The sequence below is a fragment of the Lutra lutra genome, chromosome 6, assembly GCF_902655055.1.
Source record: "Lutra lutra chromosome 6, mLutLut1.2, whole genome shotgun sequence".
Lineage (NCBI taxonomy): Eukaryota > Metazoa > Chordata > Mammalia > Carnivora > Mustelidae > Lutra > Lutra lutra.
Genome location: NC_062283.1, coordinates 84,057,252 through 84,078,431, shown reverse-complemented (window position 1 = coordinate 84,078,431; position 21,180 = coordinate 84,057,252). Strand labels below are relative to the sequence as shown.

Genomic DNA, 21,180 nt, shown 5'->3' with positions numbered 1-21,180 from the left:
CATTGTCTACATTTCTATTTTTGCAGAATGGCACAATGACATCCATGTAGCATTTCACACCTATTTTCAGCATAGAAAACGTGGGTCAATTCTGATACGTACTTGTTACTGGTGAAGCAGCAGATGTCACTGAACTGTTGAGGGTTGTGGTTGTGGTCCTCATCAATGGCTTTGGGGTATGTTTCATGAAACTGAGGTGATGAAAGTCCTTTCGACTGAGACCCCCAGTGTTGCCATCTTAGGTGTATGGCTGTCAAGACTGTCCCAGTTTTGAGACTGTTGAAAACGGAGTAGTTGACTGCTTTACCATGCTGGTGGCAGACTCATTTGTATGGCCAGAAGTCACAGAGTGACAGTCCCTGAGAGAATATGAAAAACATTAAAACCAGGGCTGTGACTCAGGGAGTTAATAACCGCCTTCTCTGGGATTTTCCTGGTCACACGTAAACAATTCTTTAAAAAAAAATCCTTAAAAATAAGTCAGCCTTAATACTAACTACCTATGTGGAATATATCAGGAATCAGTAAGCAAGAGAGACACTTGTGTGTTTTATAGGGGTGATTATATTTCCCATCTTGCTTTTGAGGGCCTTGATTGAAGGAACTTTGTTATTATTGTGCCCAGCTCTGATTAAAAATTATAGATAAAATGAAAGGGTAAAATGAAAACAAACAAAATAGTTTTATGTGCCAAAAAGTTCTAAGAGAAAAAAGGACAATTTGAGATACTACATGTATAAATGCACACACAGAATTGATGAATTGATGATATATATTTACTTGTGTTTGATTCTTAAGACTCTTGGTTGCAAATGAAAGAAACACAACTTGAACTAGTTTTGGAAATAGGAAGGAATTGACATGAAATAAGAGGAAAGATTGAACAAGTAAGCCAGAGAACGGCAGAGATGCAGCTGGGCTCAGAAAAAACTTAAGTATTCAAACCCTGCTGAGACCATCTTGTCTTAGAATTTTCCTTTGCACCAACTTTATTGGATCTCACTACACACTGACTTCTTTCACAATGTCCAACTTCTGGCAGGTGATAAGTTCTTTTTCATAGTTTTAAAGTCCCAAGAAAAGATTGATGGGTTGGGCACCCATTCCTGAACTGGTCAATTACGGTTGAAAGGGCATGGACACACATGAAGATGGTAGTTTCCAAGGAAATCAGAATTGCAGTAGGAGGGGTACATTATTTCCCAGAAGTCTCCTCTTCCTCAGTTCTTCCCTTCATTCCTTCTCTTCATCTCTGTTCCACTTAACTGTTGCTTCCTGAGCTTTAACTGCCAAGTCCATTTAAGCTGTGGCCCTTTGACACCATGTCAGCAAGTCAAGTTGTGCTTTGAACTCTGACCCTTTTCAGAGTGGATTACCTGTGAGACAATGATACCCTTTTCTTGCTCAATTTTGTTTTCTCTTATAAGTTGAATATTTTATTATGCTAAAAGAGATCTCCCCATTAGGGATGAGGACAGGGAGGGCAAGACAGGTAGATACTATCTGCTATCCTACCATAGTCCCATGAACATATCAGCATGATTTTATAATCCTCTGTCTACACTGCTAGTCCTGGCTGAAATGTTTTCATAGGCTGCATAGCATTATGAGCCAGATGCCCTTTGGATAACCTCTGTCAGAGATGGTTTACTGGCTTTTCCATGGACATCCACTTGTGCCTGGGGTGGGTATGTAAAGCACGGTGCCAGGAACAAGAATGGGCAGGAAGAAAAGTGATGGAGATTTACCAAATTTCCAGCTCATTACATATTCCATCCATTACCTCTCTCCTTTTGTTTTAATTTTTAATTTGTTGAATTGCAAGTTGTTTTTGGAAAGCTATGTTCTACTCATGTTTCAACAAGCAACATCTTAAATGGGTAGACTTGGAAGAATAAGCATAGGAAAGTTGCTCATAAGAGCTCTAATAACCTCCTGTTTTTCTCATACTGACTCAGTATCCTTGGACAAGTCAAGAAGGGCACTCCCCCTCTCTCCCTCCCCCGCTCCTTTTTTACCCTCCAAAAGTAAAAACTAAAGTAAGATACACATATACTTAGCTATTAGATAATAAAACTTCTTTAACTCTCTCAAGGGCACTTGCATATTCATCAAGTAAAATAGCCTTCAGACTAAATAACTACGTGGAATTATTTAATGTCAATCATGTTAGGGGAAACAATGTGCATTTGTAATAAGTTTGTGTCTCAAACCAATGCAGGGACAATCATGACCTAGGTGTAAGTGTACAAAGTTGTGAATTGTTAGTTTATGATAAAAAAAAATTGAGAGTGAAGGATGTATTAGTTTCCTAGGGATGCTATAATAAGTGACCACAAGCCAGGTAGCTTGAAAAAGCAGAAATTCATTCTCTCACAGATCGAGAGGCCAGAAGTACAAAATCAAGGCATTGGCAAGGCCATCCATGCTCCGTCTGAAGGCTCTAGGCGAGAATCGTTCCTTGGTTGTTCCAGCTTCTGATGGTCTCTGGTTTCCTCTGACTTGTAGCAGCTTGAGTCCAATCTCTGTGTCCATCTTCACTTGGTTGTCTTCTCTGTGTGTATGTCTGAGTCTGAATCTGCTCCTTTCTCTTCTATAATGATACTGGCCATTGGAGTTGGGTCCCATCCTGAACCAGTGTAACTTCATCTTAACTAATAACATTTGCAAAGACCCTCTTTCCAAATAAGGGCACATTCTGAGGTACCAGGTGGACATGGTTTTTGGAGGGATACTGTTCAACTCAGTACAGGGGAATAAAGCAAAAATATGTTTCTTTATTATTATTGTTGAGGTAATTGGTATTTGAAGTTTGCAAAAGCATGTGGATTCTTTTTTTTTTAATATTTTATTTATTTATTTGAGAGAGAGAATGAGAGAGAGAGCACTAGAGGAGAGAGAACAGTGGGAGAAACACTCTCTGGCGATCAGAGAGCCTCATGTGGGACTCGATCCCAGACTCCAGGATCATGACCTGAGCAGAGAGCAGTTGCTTAACCAACTGAGCGACCCAGGAGACCCAAGCATGTGGATTCTTAAGTTTGTCAACGTTCAGTGGCTTTTTGGAGAAGTCTTTTTGGAACAGAATCTATTTGCCAGTAGGTGTTGGTGAAAGACCATCAGGCAGGCATAGTTTTGTCAAGGACCCCAAAACTTTAATGACAGAAAGATATCATACATTTCCACTATGAGTTTCTTACCTCCTATTCTGATATAGTGCCTAGGTTCTAAGTTCTAAGGAATTCTGATACACTTAGAAGCTCTTTGTCTTATCCCCATCTCATTCTATTCTATAGAACAAGGTCACACCAAGTAAAATTCTTCAGATCATGTCGTTATTTTATATAATTAAAGTTTTTTCCCAATCATATTGTCTCCAACTCTGCTCTCATGCAACTAGAGTGAATAAAAATTCTCTCTTCTCTTACCAAAAATAATCAAGTCATTTACCGAGAGCTGATTAGAAGGTATACATAGATTTTAAAAGTTTTGCAATGGGAGCGAAGTGCTTTTCATTTTCTGAAACTTGCCCCCTGCCCTGAACAGGTTATGCTCATCCATAGCCAAGGAACAGAACACAGAACAAAATAAAGAAAGATTGATATGCATGGAAGTAGAAATGTGAATCATGACTTTTGAGCTCCTTTATGAACAGTTGTGAAAGTATCTTCAGTATCCCAAGTGGAGACTCAAAAGGGGAAGGTTAGAGGATTGATCCAGAGTTGTGTCTGTGTCACTTGTAAGGGGCTGGTGCAGAAGGCGTTTCAAGGAGCCTCTCCTGGGAAGAAGACTGGAGAGGTGTGAAAGAACCAACAGCAGGAAAGAGGGACAGAAAGAGAGTTTTCGAAGGAGGACAGTCCTGGGTGGTTATAAGTGCAGGGTGGGACAGGAGGATTCGGTTGCTGAGGTGGGATGCGGGGATGCAGGATAGGTCACTGGCATTGAGACAATCGAGAAATTAGGAGGCCATAAATTTGATGACTCAGTCTTGCTGATGGAAAGGCTTCATTTCCATTCAATAAATAGTTATTAAGCAGTCTCTGTGTGGCAGGGACTATGCTAGACATATTGACCTGGATAAAGAGGGTAAGAGAAGATGACAGGGTCATGAGAACAGTGTAATATTTGGGGCTTCTCAGTTCTCAGGTTCAGTTTTACAGTGTTAATTTCCACATTGTTCTTGGCTATGCTTAGTATCTCTCTTTTTTCTTGTTTTCTCTTTTGCTGCTAAGTCCTCTCAAGAGCACCCCAGAGTTTCAGTTACTTGAACTAACTGGAGACAGTTTTACTCTTAAAAGTCCTTCAGGTTGGGTGCCTGGGTGGCTCAGTTGGTTAAGTGACTGCCTTCGGCTCAGGTCATGATCTTGGAGTCCCAGGATCGAGTTCCGCATCAGGCTCCCTGCTCGGCGGGGAGTCTGCTTCTACCTCTGACGCCCCCCCCTTCTCATGCTCTCTCTTTCTCTCAGATAAATAAATACAATCTTTTAAAAAAAAGTGTCCTTCAGGTTGAAGGCTTCCCTCTCATCCCTATTCCATCTGTGATTTCTTTTCTAGACTGTTCTTTTGCTCTGCATGGGAACTAAAGATAACCCACAGGTGCCAGGCCATCCTTGCTGGGCCTCTAATGCATGTGAAGATGGGTGTAGGGAATTCCCATCTGTTCTGGTCCGTAAGTCACCCCTGCGTACAAGAACACAGGAATCAAGAACTCTGTCATCAGGTGTTGGTGTCACTGTGTCCCACTTCCATAGGCATTTTCTATTCCTTTTAATTTTTTTCTTCTGCAACCATACAGCCAGCCTAAAACAAAAATAAAATTAAATGTTTGTCCCAGTCTCAGAAATACCCATTTATCCACATCTGTATACCTTACGTTGCCCTGAACTTCTTTGACAATTTTTGTAAGTTTAATATTTTTTTTAATAGAAGCAACTTTTGGCATTTCCAGAGATTGTTATGATACTGTGACATCTCTGAAGTAACCAAAGTAAGTCTCCCTGTTTAAGTGCTGTCCCTTAGAAGCAATGATTCCCTACAGCCTTTTTGTCTCAGAAATATTTTTAATGAAAAAATTAAACGATTATTTCAAACGATGCAATGATGCAGAAGCAGTAGTCTTTCTTGCACAGACAATTCCCAAATACATAAGAAAGAGTAGTGTTTAATGCTTGCATTCCACCTACCTGAAGGCTGTATCATGGAGCAGCGCTCTCTCCATCTGCACAGGGCGCTCCCCGGTCTGGGGCCCCAGCCTTGTTTGGGCTAAGGAAGGATGACATAGCAGGTTTGTGGAGCTGGTTGAGGAAGCAGCGGATAATGAGCAGCTGTCTTTTCTGGGATTGGGAGCAGGGCACTGGCATCACTGTGCTCTGGAGGTGTGGCAGGAAGCTTTGTGGGCAATTCTGCTCCGTGCGGAGCACCTAGAGAGAGCCAGCCCCACTCTGGTCAAGATGCTCTCATTCCCTGGAGCTTGTCCCCTGCACTGAACAGGCCACGACTGCCCACAGGGAATATCCTTGGGGTCTCAATGAACTATTCCACACGGTCATCTTAAAATTCCTTCTCCAGAAATTCTTCTGTTCTTCAGTGGTTTGATAACCTGCTTTTTTTCTCTGATATTAGTGGCATCTTCGTTCAGTAGTTATCCTCACTTCTCTTTGTTTGAACTTCCATCTCACATCCTTTCTGTTTTGCCAAGAGCTTTGCTTCTTCCAAGCCTTCATACTTTCTCCCATGAACAGTGCTCAAATTTGCATGCAGAAAGTTTCCTTGTTTTCTTATGAATGTATTTTTTTCTTGGGAAAAACTTTCAGGCTGTCCCCTCGGTTTGTAATCTGGAGGTCAAATTACAATTTAATTCTCTTTGAAGACCTTGGGATTTGAAGAGAGACCTTGTTATTTGCTTTCCTTAGGAAACAACATATCCAAAGGCCACCACCTGTCTCGTCTCCCTAAGGGCCAAGGGACACTTGAACTGGGGTGGCAAGGACGGCAGGAGACTGCCTCCCCGCAAGATGTAAGGCTCCCAGTCTTCCCCTTCCCTCTCACTGGGAGCAGCTTCCAGAGCCGGACGCATCTCCAGCAATGATGTGTTGCAGCTAGGAGAGTACTGACTTTGAGACCAGCCTTGTCTCAAATCTCCATCTACTCTTTCCTGCCTTGGTACTTTGGGCTTGTTGCCTAATCCTCTGAGTCTCAGTTTTCTCATCTGTAAAATGGAGTCAGTAACAGTAACCTAATAGATTGCTGTCAATATTAAATGAAATGACAAATCCAGTGACTGGCAGATAGTAGAGTAGGTGTTAAATAAAATACAGATGTTACTATTATTATTCCTAGAATGCACTAGTAGCTTAGAAGCTTGCTGTTGTTTTCGGCACTCATTGTATTAAAAAAATAAATAAAATAAAGTACTTATAAATAAAATAAAGTACTTGTTTCTAAAAGTTTCTTTTAAGAAATTGACATGAAGCTCCTTAAAAGCTTAATAAATTCTACACGCACAGTCTTAACACTCTCTCTCTCTCTCTCTCTCTCTCTCTCGCTGTGCCTTGATGAAGTCCATTTGTTTCTGTAGCTGCCTCAGCAATACCAACCTTCGTTTGTCCTCCTGGCTCCCTCCTGGGACCGACCTTGTGGAGCTAAGCACAACCTACAGGTTCTGCCTGAACCATAAGTCACTTCGAGAAAATGTCTCCTGTGCTCTTTTCCTGTGGACTTGCTCTCAGGGCTGCATCTCCCTTGGAGCTCGAGGTGCCCACTGAAGTCTCACGAGAAAGCTCAAACCAGATGTGGGGGCTGAAATCTAATGGCAGTCCTAGGCTACCCGTTTGCGTCCTGTATTATGCAACCATGCTTGAACAATAACTGTCATTTTCAAACAAAATAGAAAATAGTTTCTGCCTCCAGGGTGCGCGCTCCTTTAGAGGCGAAACAAGTGCAAACAAAGCCATGTGCAATGTCATTTCTGTGAATGCGATGTTAAAGATGCGTGTGTGGGGGTTAGCCGCAGTGTGACTCACAATGCAACACAGAGGCAAGCTGGGTTGAAAAAGTGGGACCTCCAGCTGCCTACTCAGATCTCTGCCTACTACATATTGTTTCCCTGTGTGGGTGCTTTGAGAAAGAAAGAAAAAAAAAAAACTATGTAGAAAATCAAAATGGAAAGCCTTAGGAGAGAGAATAGCTAAAAACACTATCTTTATATGCATGTCTAAAGCAGGGGACAAGCAAGGGTTTCAAAATGCATTGCCTGCATTTGAATAGTTAGGGTAAGGGCGAAGGTGTTGAGCTCTAAGGCAGGTAAAGCCTTGGAAATTTAGGGACACACTAGGGCTTCTTTAGCAGATGTATGGAGTGTTCAATGAACCCTGAACCCTGGAGCCCTGTACTTAGTACAACTAAGTAACTTAGCCACAGGTAAGTTACTGCAGGCAACTTCCTGCAGGCACGGCACTTGGGGACCTGCAGATGCACTTAGCTCTTTCCGAGTTCCTGGACGGAGGAAGGCGGGCAGGTGGTATTAAGAGAACTCACAGGAGGGACCACAGAAGGAACATGCTCTCATGCACTGGGATGTCAGTATTAGAACCAACTTGACCGCTCATTCTCTGTTCACTGGTTTCTACTTCCTCTCCTAATTTGAGTGATATCACAGGAGCACATTACTATGATGTCGTTTTCTCTCCCAGATACTCATAGTAAGAATTTTATTTTAATCACTAAAATAAAACTATCCATTATTGAGCCCTGCTTTGTGTCTAGCACTATGTTTAGCACCAAATAGAAATATAGATGATAGATCGATAGGTTGATAATGGAAAGATGATATAGCTAACTAGCTAGCTAACTAGATAACAGACGAATGACACATCATCTGTCACCATCAATAAAGATCAATAAAGGTAATATTTTGAGGTGGAAGAGAGACTGAGAAAGTTTATGTCTATTTACAATCTTGATTTTTTTAAAATGTGGTTAGCCACAGTGTGACTCATTGTGACTCAGAAAGAAGGCAGGAAGGAAAGAAAGAAAAAGAAAGAAAGGAAGGAAGGAAGGAAGGAAGGAAGGAAGGAAGGAAGGAAGAAAGAAAGAAAGAAAGAAAGAAAGAAAGAAAGAAAGAAAGAAAGAAAGAAAAGAAAAAAGAAAAGAAAAAAGAGGGAAGGGGCCCAAGGGCAAAGTAGCCTGGAAGAAAGCATGTTTTGAAACAGCTGCCACACAGAATGTTAAGGAAAACGAAAGTGAGTTCAAAACCCAAACAGATCAGTAAATCCTATGATTCCTGGAGGAAAGCGTTATCTCATCTTTTTCCCCCCCCTAAGATTTACTTACTTATGTATTTGAGAGAGATAGAGCCTGTGAGTCAGGGGAGGGTCAGAGGGAAAGAACCAACAGTGACTCCCCAGTGAACTTGGAGCCCAGCATGAGGTGAGGCTCTATCTCAGGACCCCAAGATCATGACCTGAGCTGAAACCAAAGGCTGGACGCTCAGCCCACTGAGCCACCCAGGTGCCCCATGGGTTACCTCACCTTCGCCATTGCCGGCGTCACCATCATTATCCTTGTTATCTTCTGCAGAACAAATTAGTTTTGAACCACATCATAACCGTGGCATAGTTGAGAGGAGGATTCCCTTGAAAAACTGATCATCGTTTCTGCTAGTTTCCTGCCTAGCACTGGGGATTTATGGGGCTTTGACTCATGGCCCCCTTCCTCTCATCTGTGCTTTGTTCAGGTGGAGCCGCTGATACAGAGAGGCCACGAGAGTCTGGTCCACCACATCCTGCTCTATCAGTGCAGCAGCAGCTTTAACGACAGTGTCCTGGACTATGGCCACGAGTGCTACCACCCTAACATGCCTGATGCCTTCCTCACCTGCGAGACCGTTATTTTTGCCTGGGCCATTGGTGGAGAGGTGGGACCAATGATTACTGAGATGGGACACTATTTGTGGCTCATGTTTTTTCCCCCTTCGGTTCTGATACTTATAAGTAAAGCTCTATACATTATCTCTGATAGGAGTATGGCTTATTTTTCCTTCCATTGGAAGCGATTCTCTCCTTAAGCCATTTTGTTATATCCACTCTAGATCATGGAGTTCCAGAATGTTGAAGTATCTTTGAGAATGGTTGGGTTTTGAGTGGAAAAGAACATTTAGGGACTTTTATAGGGCACGTCTTATGGAATTTTCCTTACTTAGGGTTTTTCCTATCCACCTCATGTTGGATTATCCCTTGGCACTCCGTTAGATCCTCGTTATGTGCTCCTGGAGGTCCATTATGACAATCCGACTTATAAGGAGGGTGAGTTTATTCTTTATATGTTTTATCTATGATTTTTAAAAGTTCTGTAACTCCCATCTTAACAGGGTTGAAATATACTGCCGCCCACTATTAGAAGGAATTAACCTATATGTTTGTCATCCAAATTAGGATGCTTTTTAGAGCAAATGAGGATACTATTAAAAATTACACTGGGACAGCAGTGATCAATGAGCCATGAACTGGGCAAAATGGATACATGTGGTCACTGATCTTTAAAAAAAGTGCATCTCACTTTCCAAGAAGTAGGATAATAGATTTTTCTCTTTGTGATATAAATTAGTTCCCAAAACATAGTGCTTATGAAACATTTTCTGACTGTACATATGAAAGGCTACCAATCATCACACTAGAAAATATTAATATTTTGTTTTGTGGTAGGAAAACCATAAATATGCTCATGAAATATTTATGCAATGATATTATTTAATATGATATTTAAGTGAAGAGGGCTTATACTTACATTTGATTTCTGAATCTAGTTTTCTAAACCTATTTATTTAATATTCCAAAACCAAAAAGTCTAAAGATTCAATATGAAGTTCTCAACAGAAGTAACTCAAAGTTATTATTTTACACTGATTTGTGCAATTATTCAGCAAATACTGAGCACCAACTATGTCTCTGCTCCGTGCTTAAATGTGAGTGAAAAACACACCAAGCAAGGTGGAAATTATAGTGTAGTAAGAAAGAGAGACAATAAAAATAATCACAGCAATTAATATAAAATTATGTATATGCCAATGGTTCTGAAGTATCAATTTGGTAATGACAGGTAAGTAAGTCAGCCCTGCAGAAAGGAGTCAGTTAGTTTTCAAAGTCAGTGGAACAAATTTATGAAGGGTTTGGGTCTCATTCTCTCCCTCCTTATGATAACTGTCTCAGGAAGGAATGTATCTTACTCATCTTTCATCCTCACATGCCTATTGTTGTGCTTTCTAGTCACAGAATAGATTCTTAATATTTTTTGTTGATTGAATGACTACTTTATTAAGTGATTAAAAGAATGGTGGCAAACTATAAAGAAAATTAATCATCAGTATTTATTCTGTCAGCAGGTGGTCTCTAGACCAAAGGGCTTTTACGTCTATGGAAATGTTACTGAACTTTACCTGAAAACAATATAAAATAAAGTTTTGTTGAGTTAGTCTATATTCTAATGAGTGACTAGAATTTTCCTTCTGTCTGTCTTTATGTTAGATCATTGTGGAATATTATCAGCTAGACAACACAAACATTTCTCCCATGGTATACTGTATAAGTCAAAAATGGTTGCAGACAATATGACAACTTACGTTTTCATTCCTGTTTTTTTTTTTAATATTTTATTTATTTATTTGACAGAGAGAGACAGAGCAAAAGCAGATGGAGCAGTAGACAGAGGGAGAAGCAGGCTCCCCATTAAGTTGGGAGCCTGATGTGGAGCTCGATCCCTGGACCCTGGGATCATGACCTGAGCCAAGGCACCCCTTAACTGTTGTTTGTGAACCTGAATGTTGTCTTCCATTAATCTTTACTTGTAATTCTTTCCTTTGTGAGGCTTTAAGGAAAATTCACAAATCCATTCAACTGAATGTAGAGAACTTCCTTTTTTGAGAACTCAAACTCGCTTTTAATTATATGCTCTTATTCCAGGCTTAATAGATAATTCTGGACTGAGGTTATTTCATACAGCAGACATAAGGAAGTATGATGCTGGGGTGATCGAGGCTGGCCTCTGGGTAAGCCTCTTCCACACCATCCCTCCAGGGATGCCTGAATTCCGGTCCGAGGGTCACTGCACTCTGGAATGCCTAGAAGAGGTATGTGGAGGATGAAGTCTGTGAGCTGCTATTCATTGATTCATCAGTGTTCTTGGAAAACTATGTTTGGTGAATCCCATGCTTATTATTATTCATCTTATTCTTGTTGTCATGCTCTAAAGCCATTACTTATCATTGTAGCAAGACCTTTGATTGCTTTTTTAAATCTTGAAGTCTGTAAGAGTAGAATTCTGGACAAAAATACCTTCCAGGATGGTTTCCTTCCTGACCTACTTTTTTTTTTTTTTTAACATTTGACACTTTATTTTATCTCTTACAATTTCTACCTTGGTTCATGTGATCACTTTTTCATTTCTCAATTTCACCTTTTATCCAGATTTGTTTTTCCCATTATTCATTTTCAGTTTTTTTTCTCTTTGCTTCACAGTTTCCTTCCTACTTAAACCAAAGAGCAGGAGTACTTAATATAAAAATGCATATTGGGTCAGGAAAACCATGTAAAAATATTTAATAATGGCTACTTCTGTTTACAGTTTTTTTTTCTTAAATGAACATGTTTTAACTTAGATCATATTCTTTACAAATTATAAGCTATTGTATTATAGACAGATGGCAGACTGATGAAATGGAAGGATTATGCCCTTTGAGGTATTTAAACCATGATTCAAATTGCCATGACCAAGGGCAATTCATATAATTCCACTCTTCCACCTGGTTTTCTTATCTCAGAAAGTGGGAATCATTTTTCCTTTTAAGAGTTTCTACTTACAGGTTACTAACATGCTGGAATCTTTTTATCAAGATGACTTTGATTGACTCTTTACCTCTGAAAAGAAAGATAACGTTTAGGGGTGATCTGATAGGTCCTCAGTAAGCATTAGTTCCCTTTCCTTTTTGACCGCAAATGTTACTTCACAAAGATAACACTGCTAGGAGCAAGTCATGAAAAATCCAAATTCAAAATGTTTGGCTGCTCAGGCATTCACTCAAATTGCTTTAGATTTTCTTCTCAGTTGTCCCTCCAAGTTCTTTTATGGTCAACTGTCTGAACATGTGCTTATTTGGGCTAATTGTGTCTTCCTCTGTGTGCCCCGCCTGTAGGCTCTGGAAGCTGAGAAGCCAAGTGGAATCCATGTGTTTGCTGTTCTTCTCCATGCTCACCTGGCTGGCAGGGGCATCAGGCTCCGTCATTTTCGCAAAGGGGAGGAAATGAGATTACTGGCTTATGATGATGATTTTGACTTCAATTTCCAGGAGTTTCAGTATCTAAGGGAAGAACAAACAATCTTACCCGTATGAATGTTTTGTTCTTTTTCACTGTATCTTAGAGAAGTCAAGACATCTCTCTACTGCGATTTAGCAAGGTTTCTACCAGTAAAGTGAATTGCTCATCGTACTCACATTCTTGAAGCCGCCCACTGTGGGTGTTGCACAACCCAGATGGAATGTGTTTGATCTGATTTCCAAAATCAAAACTCACTTTTCTTACCATTCCCAGGGGCGACTCAAGTTGTTGATTTAAAAAGAGAAGAAAAACTCGGGTTCTGAGTACCAAACATTACTCTTCTCTTACTTGACTTTCCAGTAAACCTTTGGGTTGCAATTCTGGAAATGCAAAAATAAGAGGGTGTTTTTGTTTTTGTTTGTGTCTGTGTTTTTGTTTTTTTCTTAAATACCATAGGAGAGTTTGGGGAAGTTTGATTTCGGTAAAAATAAAGATAAGAATAATTCTTTCATTGGACACAGGTTTCAGACAGAGCTAATTATCCAGCTTGCAACAATCGTTGGGGTTATGGAAGGGCAGTGTGGGAGGACAGTGTGTTGAGATCGTGGGCCTTTGGAGTAGTGGGCCAGGGAGATCAAATCTAGGGACCAGCACCCAGCACAAGCTGCCTCTGGTCCGTGAATAGCCTGTCCATCTTTCTGAGTGGTGAGCCATCAAAAAATTATCTTCTGTGTATGCAGAATTGTTCAAAAGGTTAGAAAACATTGGAACAATAACTGTTACTTTGCTTCACAAGTCTGTTGTGAGGAAATAAAGATGTGACTAAAGACCTTTAAAGAAAAGAATATAAATGAAGAGGGAATCACAATAGCTAGTATCTATGACTAACATTTATGTAACTAGTTTCTATGACTAACATTTATGAAGTGTTTCATTTGCACTAAGAACTAAATGCATGTTATGTCGTTTAATCTCTTCACAGCTTTGCAAAATAACAGCTATTTTACAAAATTATTGCTTAAATAAATAAATTGTGCCCAGACAATTCTTTTTCTTACCTAAGGTCATACAGCTAGAACATGCTGGAGTCTGGCCTGAGAGAATCTTGTTGGTTTGCTTGTTTATTATACTAGCAGTCTTAGAATTCAGTAGATCAAGTTTCCTCTGGATCAAATTTCTTAATGAACCGACTCAAATAGCAAATAAAACTATTGGCCTACAAATAGATAAATAAAACAGCCTAAAACCCAAATCTGAAAGCTTTTATTTTTATGTTTTAGGGAGATAATCTAATTACCGAGTGTCGTTACAACACAAAAGATAGAGCCCGGATGACTTGGGTAAGAAAATTTTTATTGTTATTAAAATCCATTTGTGGAGAAGGAGGAATAGACTTTGATTTTAGAAGAGAAAAAGCAAAAAGCATTCCCATTTGGGGCAAAATCCCTGAATGTCTTGAGCATGAAACATTGTAAGAGTGAAATGAGAGTTATTTTAGCATTTTATCAGATTAATGATTCTATGGCAATATTTGCACTATAGTTTATTGACCCTTTCATGAAAAGCTATCCTAGTCTTTTGGTTTTTCCTCAGCAAATTGTATTAAAGACCTGTGGTCGCAAATGACCATCTGCTTGAGTCCCGACTTAGACGAATCAAGACTTGAAAAAGAAGAATGAATTGTATGACTTTAGGGCTTCTGACCCAAAAAGAAATTTGGTCCCAACAGATTTACTGAGGAATCCTGACAAACACTCAAGAAGTAGACCCTTCATGCCTTACGTAATCTCTCCCAGGAAATACCTCCTACCAACTCATTTTATGAAGTTAGCATAATCTTCATATTAAAACTTGATAGTGAGAGTATTCAAGAGGTCAACAACATGCACCTGATGGAAATACCTTTGAGGGAATATTGGCAAACCAAATTCTGTATTATATAAAAATGTAATGTTAGGACCAATTTGGGTTTAGCTAAGGAATGTAAATTGGTTTAAGATAGAAAATATATTAATAATACTATTCTACATTAGGAGATTGAAGGAAAAAGACATATGATCATGTCAATAGGGGTAGGAAAAAGCCTTCATAAGATTTAAGACAGTCATAAAAAAAGAACATTTTACAAACCAGGAATAGGAGAGAATTTCCTTAACCAGATAAAGCTTAGTTATGAAAAATCTGTAGCAAATATCAAACTACTTGAATATTAGAAGTATTGGTTTAATATCAGGAGGAAGACAAAGATGTTTATTATCATCATTTCCATTCAACATTGTACTAGGAAAGGAAAAAAATAAGTCCTATGGATCAGAAAAGAAGAAGCAAAGAAGCAAAACACATTATTCAAAGATATTATAATTTTCTACATTAAAACCCCCTCAAAACTGATATCTAAAATTAAACACACACACACACACACACACACACACACACACACACACACACACACATATTTTTTTTTTCTTAATTTATTTGTTTGACAGAGATCACAAGCAGGCAGAGAAGCAAACAGAGAGAGGAAGAAACAGGCTCCCTGCTGAGCAGAGAGCCTGATGTGGGGCTTGATCCCAGGACCCTGGGATCATGATCTGAGCTGAAGGTAGAGGCTTAACCCACTGAGCCACCCAGGTGCCCCCAAATTAACTATATTTTAGTATATAAGAAACTATCTTAAGGAAATGCATTTTAAAGCTCTAAGTTCTATAGAAATAAAAATCTAACATTAGATGTGTTTGATCTCCATGGGAAAAAAATTATAAATCCTTATTTACAAAACTTTATACTAAACTTAAAGAAATGAAGAGGTCTCCATAAGATAAAGATAATCCTTCTATTCAAACTGGCCTATTAATTTGATATATTTTCAGTAAAAAAAATCAGAGAGATTTTATGATTTGAGATTCCCATATCCTAATTAAGAAATCCTTGCCTAGCCATAGCTATGAAGATTTTCTCTAATTTTTTTTTCATATTTCTAAAAATTTTCCAGTTTTAGCTTTTATATGGAGCAAGTAGATTCTGAAATCTATATAGAAGAGCAAAGGGTTAATAACAGGCAAGACACTACTATAAAGGAAAAGATGGAGACAATCTGCTGGATGTGAAGGCTTATTTTAAAGCTATGGTGATCAGTAGTGTCTTTGGGTCGAGAGTTAGAATAGTGGTACATAATAGGAATCCTGGAGACTGGCCTACAAACCCCCTATATGGAAACTTGGTTTAGAACAGACACAATATCCATTTAGGTGGGAAAGAATGGACTTTCCACTAAAGAATACTAGCACAACTGGGTATACAATACACAAGCCAATTCCAGGTATTTAAATTAAATATTTAAATGTGAAAAACAAAATCTTAAAACTATTGGGAGAAAAATATATGAATATATTTTTATGTTGTTGGGAGTAGTTAAAAACTTAAAACATAAAAAGCACGAACTTTAAAAGACTGATGAGTTTAACTACTTGAAATCTTTTGGTTACCAAGAACCACTTAAATAAGTGAAAAGACAAGTTTTAAATTGAAAAAAAATGTATTACATAGATTAATAAAACATTAATATCCAGCATATAAAGAAAAATTCATAAACCAGTAATGTAAGACAAATAGATCATAGAAAATAAAACAGTAGATAGAAACCATTTCACAGAAATAAAGGCCCAAATAGATAATAAACACAGGAAAGGATGCTCAATCTCATTTGAAATCAGAATTGTGCACATATAAACCAGAATGAGATATTTTATACCCATCAGGTTGGCAATATTTAAAATTGCAATTCCAATGTTCTAAAACTGGAGTCCTTGCATATAGCTAAATGTAAATTTATAAAACCACCGTGGGGAAAAGCATGACATCATCCGGCAAAGCTCTAGATTCACAGATGCTCTACCCAGTTCCATTCCTCTGTGGATTTCACCTTAAGGTTCTTTTTGCAGGAAGTGTTCCTGGAGAGAAATATATAAAATATTTGTGGTAGCGTGTGACAACACAGGAACACAAAGCTGGAAACAGCCCAACTGTTTATTAAAAAAATGACAAATACAATATAATATGTCCATAGAATATATTTACACTATATATTTGTGAAAATTAATGAGTGAAAGCCATGCATGTTAACATGAATGTATCAGAAGAATAAAAAGGACAAGTTAAGCAGACCCCAGGGGGTACCTAAAGTTGTAGAACGTGCAAAATGTAAGTGGATGTAGGGATGCCTATGTATGTCAGTAAATGGAAAGTAAAGGGTTTGAAAGGCAATAGAATGATTAATCAAGTGGTGAGATAATCCTCATATTCAGTTAGGATGGGGAAGAGGAGAATTAAAAATGAGCACAGAGGGTGCAGTCAGTCCACCGGTGTTGGCTTTGTTTTGTGCCTTATATGTGATTTTGTTTGCATGAAATATTTTACTACAGACGTCATACGTTATTACTTTAGTGGATATTTTGGTGGCCTCTTCAAAGCCAGCACAGCTAAACTGAAAGTATCTGATGATAACCGTGTCATTCACTGGGCATTGCCTTTGGTATCAGGAAATGCCCCACCTGAAGTCATGCTCCCCACAGTGGGGCAGCCAGCTGTAGTGACTGGTTCATGGGAGGATACAAATGCCGGGTCCCTTCCTACAATTTAGTACCACTCTGAATAGCCATCCCAGCTGAAGGATAAATTAAATATAATTTTTAATGAAGCATCACTTGTAACCTCATTTGTAGATTAGCTTCTCCCTTTGCTTAATCCTGCAAAACATGTGTTTTGCAATTTGTAAAATCATTGCATTTTAGCTACTGCATTAATTTAGAACTATGAACAATACTGCCAAGTTTTCCACCTTCACTTTTTGAAGAGCAGATGATTTGCTGGATGCAGAATTCTTGGTTAATTTACTTTTCCCTGCAGCCCATGAATCTGTAATCCTAATATCTCTTTTTTACTTCCATCACTTATGATGAAATGTTGGCTGCCATTCATATCATTGGTCCCCTACATGTAATGTGTCATTTTTTTCTTGTTGCTTTCAAGATTTTCTCTTTGTCTTTGGCTTTCAGCTATATGACTATGATGTGTCTAGGTATGGCTCTCTTCAAATTTATCTTTGGTATTTGTTGAGCTTCTTGGGTCTGTAAATGTTTTTCACTAAATTTGCAAAGATTTCAGCCATTATTCTTTCAAGTATTTTTTTCCTACCCTTTTCTCTCTTCCTTCTCCTTCTGGAAATCTAATTACATATCTGTTGGAACATTTAATATCGTATTTTGAAGTATTTTCTGGAATATTTTCACTTTTTTTAGTTTTTTGTTTTGTTTTGTTTTTCTTTTCTTTCTCTGTTCTTTGGATTGGAAAATTTCTATTGTTCTATCTTCAAGGTCACTGATTCTTCTGCCATCTCAAATCTGTTGTTAAACTCATCCTGAGAATTTTTTATTCAATGATGGTAATGTCTAACCTTGGAATTTCTATTTTCTTTGTTCTTATGTTTTCCTTTCTCTGGTGTCATTCTCTATTTGTTTATTCATTTTTGATGTCTTTGCCTTTAATTACTTGAGCATCTTTAACTTTTTAAACATATTTTTATCTGTTTTTAAGTTTTTGCTAACTGCAGCATCTTTAGCTTCCACAATCAGTTTCTGCTGGTAACTTTATTATTTTCAGAGTACAGATCATAGTTTCCTATTTATTTTTATGTTTAATAACTTCTGGTTGAAAATTCAACCCTATAACATGTAATAGTTCTAGATTGTGTTCTCCTGAGGAGCTTTAATCTTTTTACTTTCAATATCTAATTTATCACCTTGATTTGAAATTTGAAATCTATCCTCTCTGTGGTATGTGTCTTCTTATGTTTATACATGACAACAAGATTGTAGAAAATTCAGTGCAGCCAAGGAACGATTCCATTGACCTGACTGATTGGTATCATGTTAACCAAACATCCCCATAATCCTTTCAAATGTTCACTGTGGCGAATAGTTTTCATCAAATGAACAAAACTTGAAAGAGATTATTAGGTTGTTTAAAAAAGGAAACTTTTAAAGAGATGGACATCATTCTATTAATTTTTCAATGTGTCTCTACCTCTTTAAAAATCAAATTGTCACTCAGATTATTATTGCTCAGTTTCAGACTTATTACATTTCAATATATATTTTTTTAAAGATTTTTATTTATTTGACAGACAGATCACAAGTAGGCAGAGAGGCAGGCAGAGAGAGAGAGGAGGAGGAGGCAGGCTCCCTGCTGAGCAGAGAGCCCGATGTGAGGCTTGATCCCAGGACCCTGGGATCATGACCTGAGCCGAAGGCAGAGGCTTTAACCACTGAGCCACCCAGGCGCCCCTACATTTCAATATTGGAGGGAATTGTATGACATTGGTGGCTTGTGTGCTCTAAGTGTCAGAGTTGGTGGAACATACACTTCTCTAAATAAAATATCTCCATTTTCAGGGAGGATTAAGCACCAGAAATGAAATGTGTCTCTCATACCTTCTTTATTACCCAAGAATTAATCTTACTCGGTGTGCAAGTATTCCAGACATTATGGAACAACTTCAGTTCATTGGTGTTAAGGAGATCTATAGGCCAGTCACGTAAGTACCAAATGGATTTCATAGTGGGGTAGTATACCTCAGAGAAGGATGGGATTCATTTTCATATTGGATTTATCACCATGTTATGGAATTCTTTTAAGTCTTATTCTCTTTGCTTATTTTTAGCTGGGGTGAGAGGTTAGCTTCTTGTTTGGTATGTCCAGGGTCCCTGAGACTCCCACGAGGTTCGGTGATTTTTCTAAGAGGACCTAAAGGAGTCAGGCTATTATTGTACTCATGGCTAATATTTATTACAGAGAAAGAATACAAAGCAACATTAACAAAAGGAAAAGGCACATGGACTAAGTCTAGAGAAAACACAAAGCAAGTGTCTAAGAGACCTCTTTTGAGGAATCACATGGAATGTACTTAATGCTACTAGCATCTAAGGATGACGACATGCATGAAGGGTTGTTAATGAGAGATACTCATTAGAGACTCAGTTCCCAGAGTTTTTATTGAGGGCTGGTTACATAGGTGTTCTCTGCCTAGTAAGTACTAAAATCTAGACTCCTAGAAGGAAAGCAGATGTTCAACACAAATTGCATTATTTGCACAAATAGTCAAGGCACAATGAGTCACTCTTCATTTAGAGAAAGTTTTATATCAGAATAGGAAATTGTTTACTACTTAGGTTTGCTGACGCCAGCCAAAGGCCAGCCTTCCAAACAGGCATTTCTAAGTAAGGAATTCTCAGGCCTGCTGCATTCACTCACTCTGCACAATCGCACATCATAGAAACTACTTAAGATAAAATAATAAACAAGATCTATATTATTTCTGCCCTCTTAGGATTATATTCTGGAGTGGGAGAGGGGTAATAAACAGTATAAATATAAAATTTCAGGTATTAGTAAATGTTATGAAAATAACTGCAACAGTGAAGAAGTGTGTAACTGTTGTCAGTTGGGTGGTAAACTCTTCTCTGGGAAGGTGTCTTGGTCTGTCCAGGCTGCTGTCACATAATACCACAGACAGAGTAACTGATAAACAACAGAAATTTATTGCTCACAGTTCTGGAGGCTGGAAAGTCCAAGATCAAGGCGCCAGCAGATTCAGTGTCTAGTGAGGACTCACTTGCTCACAGATGGCCATCTTCTAACTGTAACCTCATGGGGCAGAGTGGGGGAGGGAGCTTTCTCAAGCTGCTTTTATGAGGGAGCTAATCCCATGAGGGGATAAGACCCTAGCTCCTAATACCATCACCTGAGTGTTAAGATTTCAACATATGAATTTGGGGCACAAACATTCGATCCATGGCAGGAGGTGATATTTGAGTAGAGACTTAAGTGATGAGGAGCCAGCCATGGAAAGATACAAGGTATACTCTTTCCAAAAAGCCAGTGTAATGACCTTAGGGTGGGTATGAAGGTAGCATGTTCAAAGAACAGCAAGAAGGTGAGTTTGTCTGGAACAGAGTGCAATATGGTAGAGAGTTAAGTGAGGAGGTCTGACAGCAGGAGGGATGTTATAGGCAACATAAAGGTCACATGGGACTTTATAAGTGACATAAAGACTTTGGGTCCTAAGTGCAAAGAAGCCATTGTAGGATAGAAACAAGGTTGATTTGGCTACTGAATTGAAAAAGGATTCTAGGAGGACCAGACTGGGAAAATAAATACCAACCAGGAGACTGTTGTGATGGCAAGGTTGAGTTGTGCTGTGTTGTGAGGCGAATGCGCCTGGGACCAAGGGTGTGGCAGTTGAGCTAATGAGAAACAGTTACAAGAAGGTTACCTTCTGGGGTGCCTGGGTGGCTCAGTGTGTTAAAGCCTCTGCCTTCGGCTCAGGTCATGATCCCAGGGTCCTGGGATCAAGTCCTACATCAGGCTTTCTGCTCAGCAGGGAGACTGCTTCCTCCTCTCTCTCCCTGCCTGCCCCCCTGACTACTTGGAATCTCTATCAAATAAATAAATAAAATATTTAAAAAAAAAAAAAGAAGGTTACCTTCTCATGGTGGCACACGCTGGACTCGTTGGTTGATGGCATCTCAGAAAGGTGATAAGGGAAAAAGAAGAGGAAAGAGAAAACAGTGATGTATGTGCTGTGGGGAACGTATTTGAAGAAGAAATGGAAAGTTCTGCTTTGGATATATTAAGGTCAATGTAGAAAAAAAGGATTTTATTCATTCTTAGCAATACCACAAAGAAGAATTAGGGTGGCTGGTGGAAATTTTGGAGCATAGATTTTGTTTTAATATAAGGAAGAGTTTTCTAATGAAAGAGACTGATATAATTAGGTGAAAGGTACACATAGATTTTTGAGGGGATATGTTTAAGG

General features: G+C 38.7%; 1 protein-coding gene across 1 annotated transcript in view; it reads left to right on the top strand.

The window, feature by feature from the left end:
• MOXD1 (monooxygenase DBH like 1) overlaps positions 1 to 21,180 on the top strand; it is a 98,385-nt gene that overhangs the window by 65,360 nt on the left and 11,845 nt on the right. Inside the window, exons 5-10 of the mRNA XM_047734879.1 lie at positions 8,735 to 8,914; positions 9,200 to 9,302; positions 10,956 to 11,122; positions 12,185 to 12,376; positions 13,589 to 13,648; positions 18,758 to 18,900. Coding sequence (XP_047590835.1) covers positions 8,735 to 8,914; positions 9,200 to 9,302; positions 10,956 to 11,122; positions 12,185 to 12,376; positions 13,589 to 13,648; positions 18,758 to 18,900 — 845 coding nt within the window. The remainder of the gene's footprint in view (positions 1 to 8,734; positions 8,915 to 9,199; positions 9,303 to 10,955; positions 11,123 to 12,184; positions 12,377 to 13,588; positions 13,649 to 18,757; positions 18,901 to 21,180) is intronic.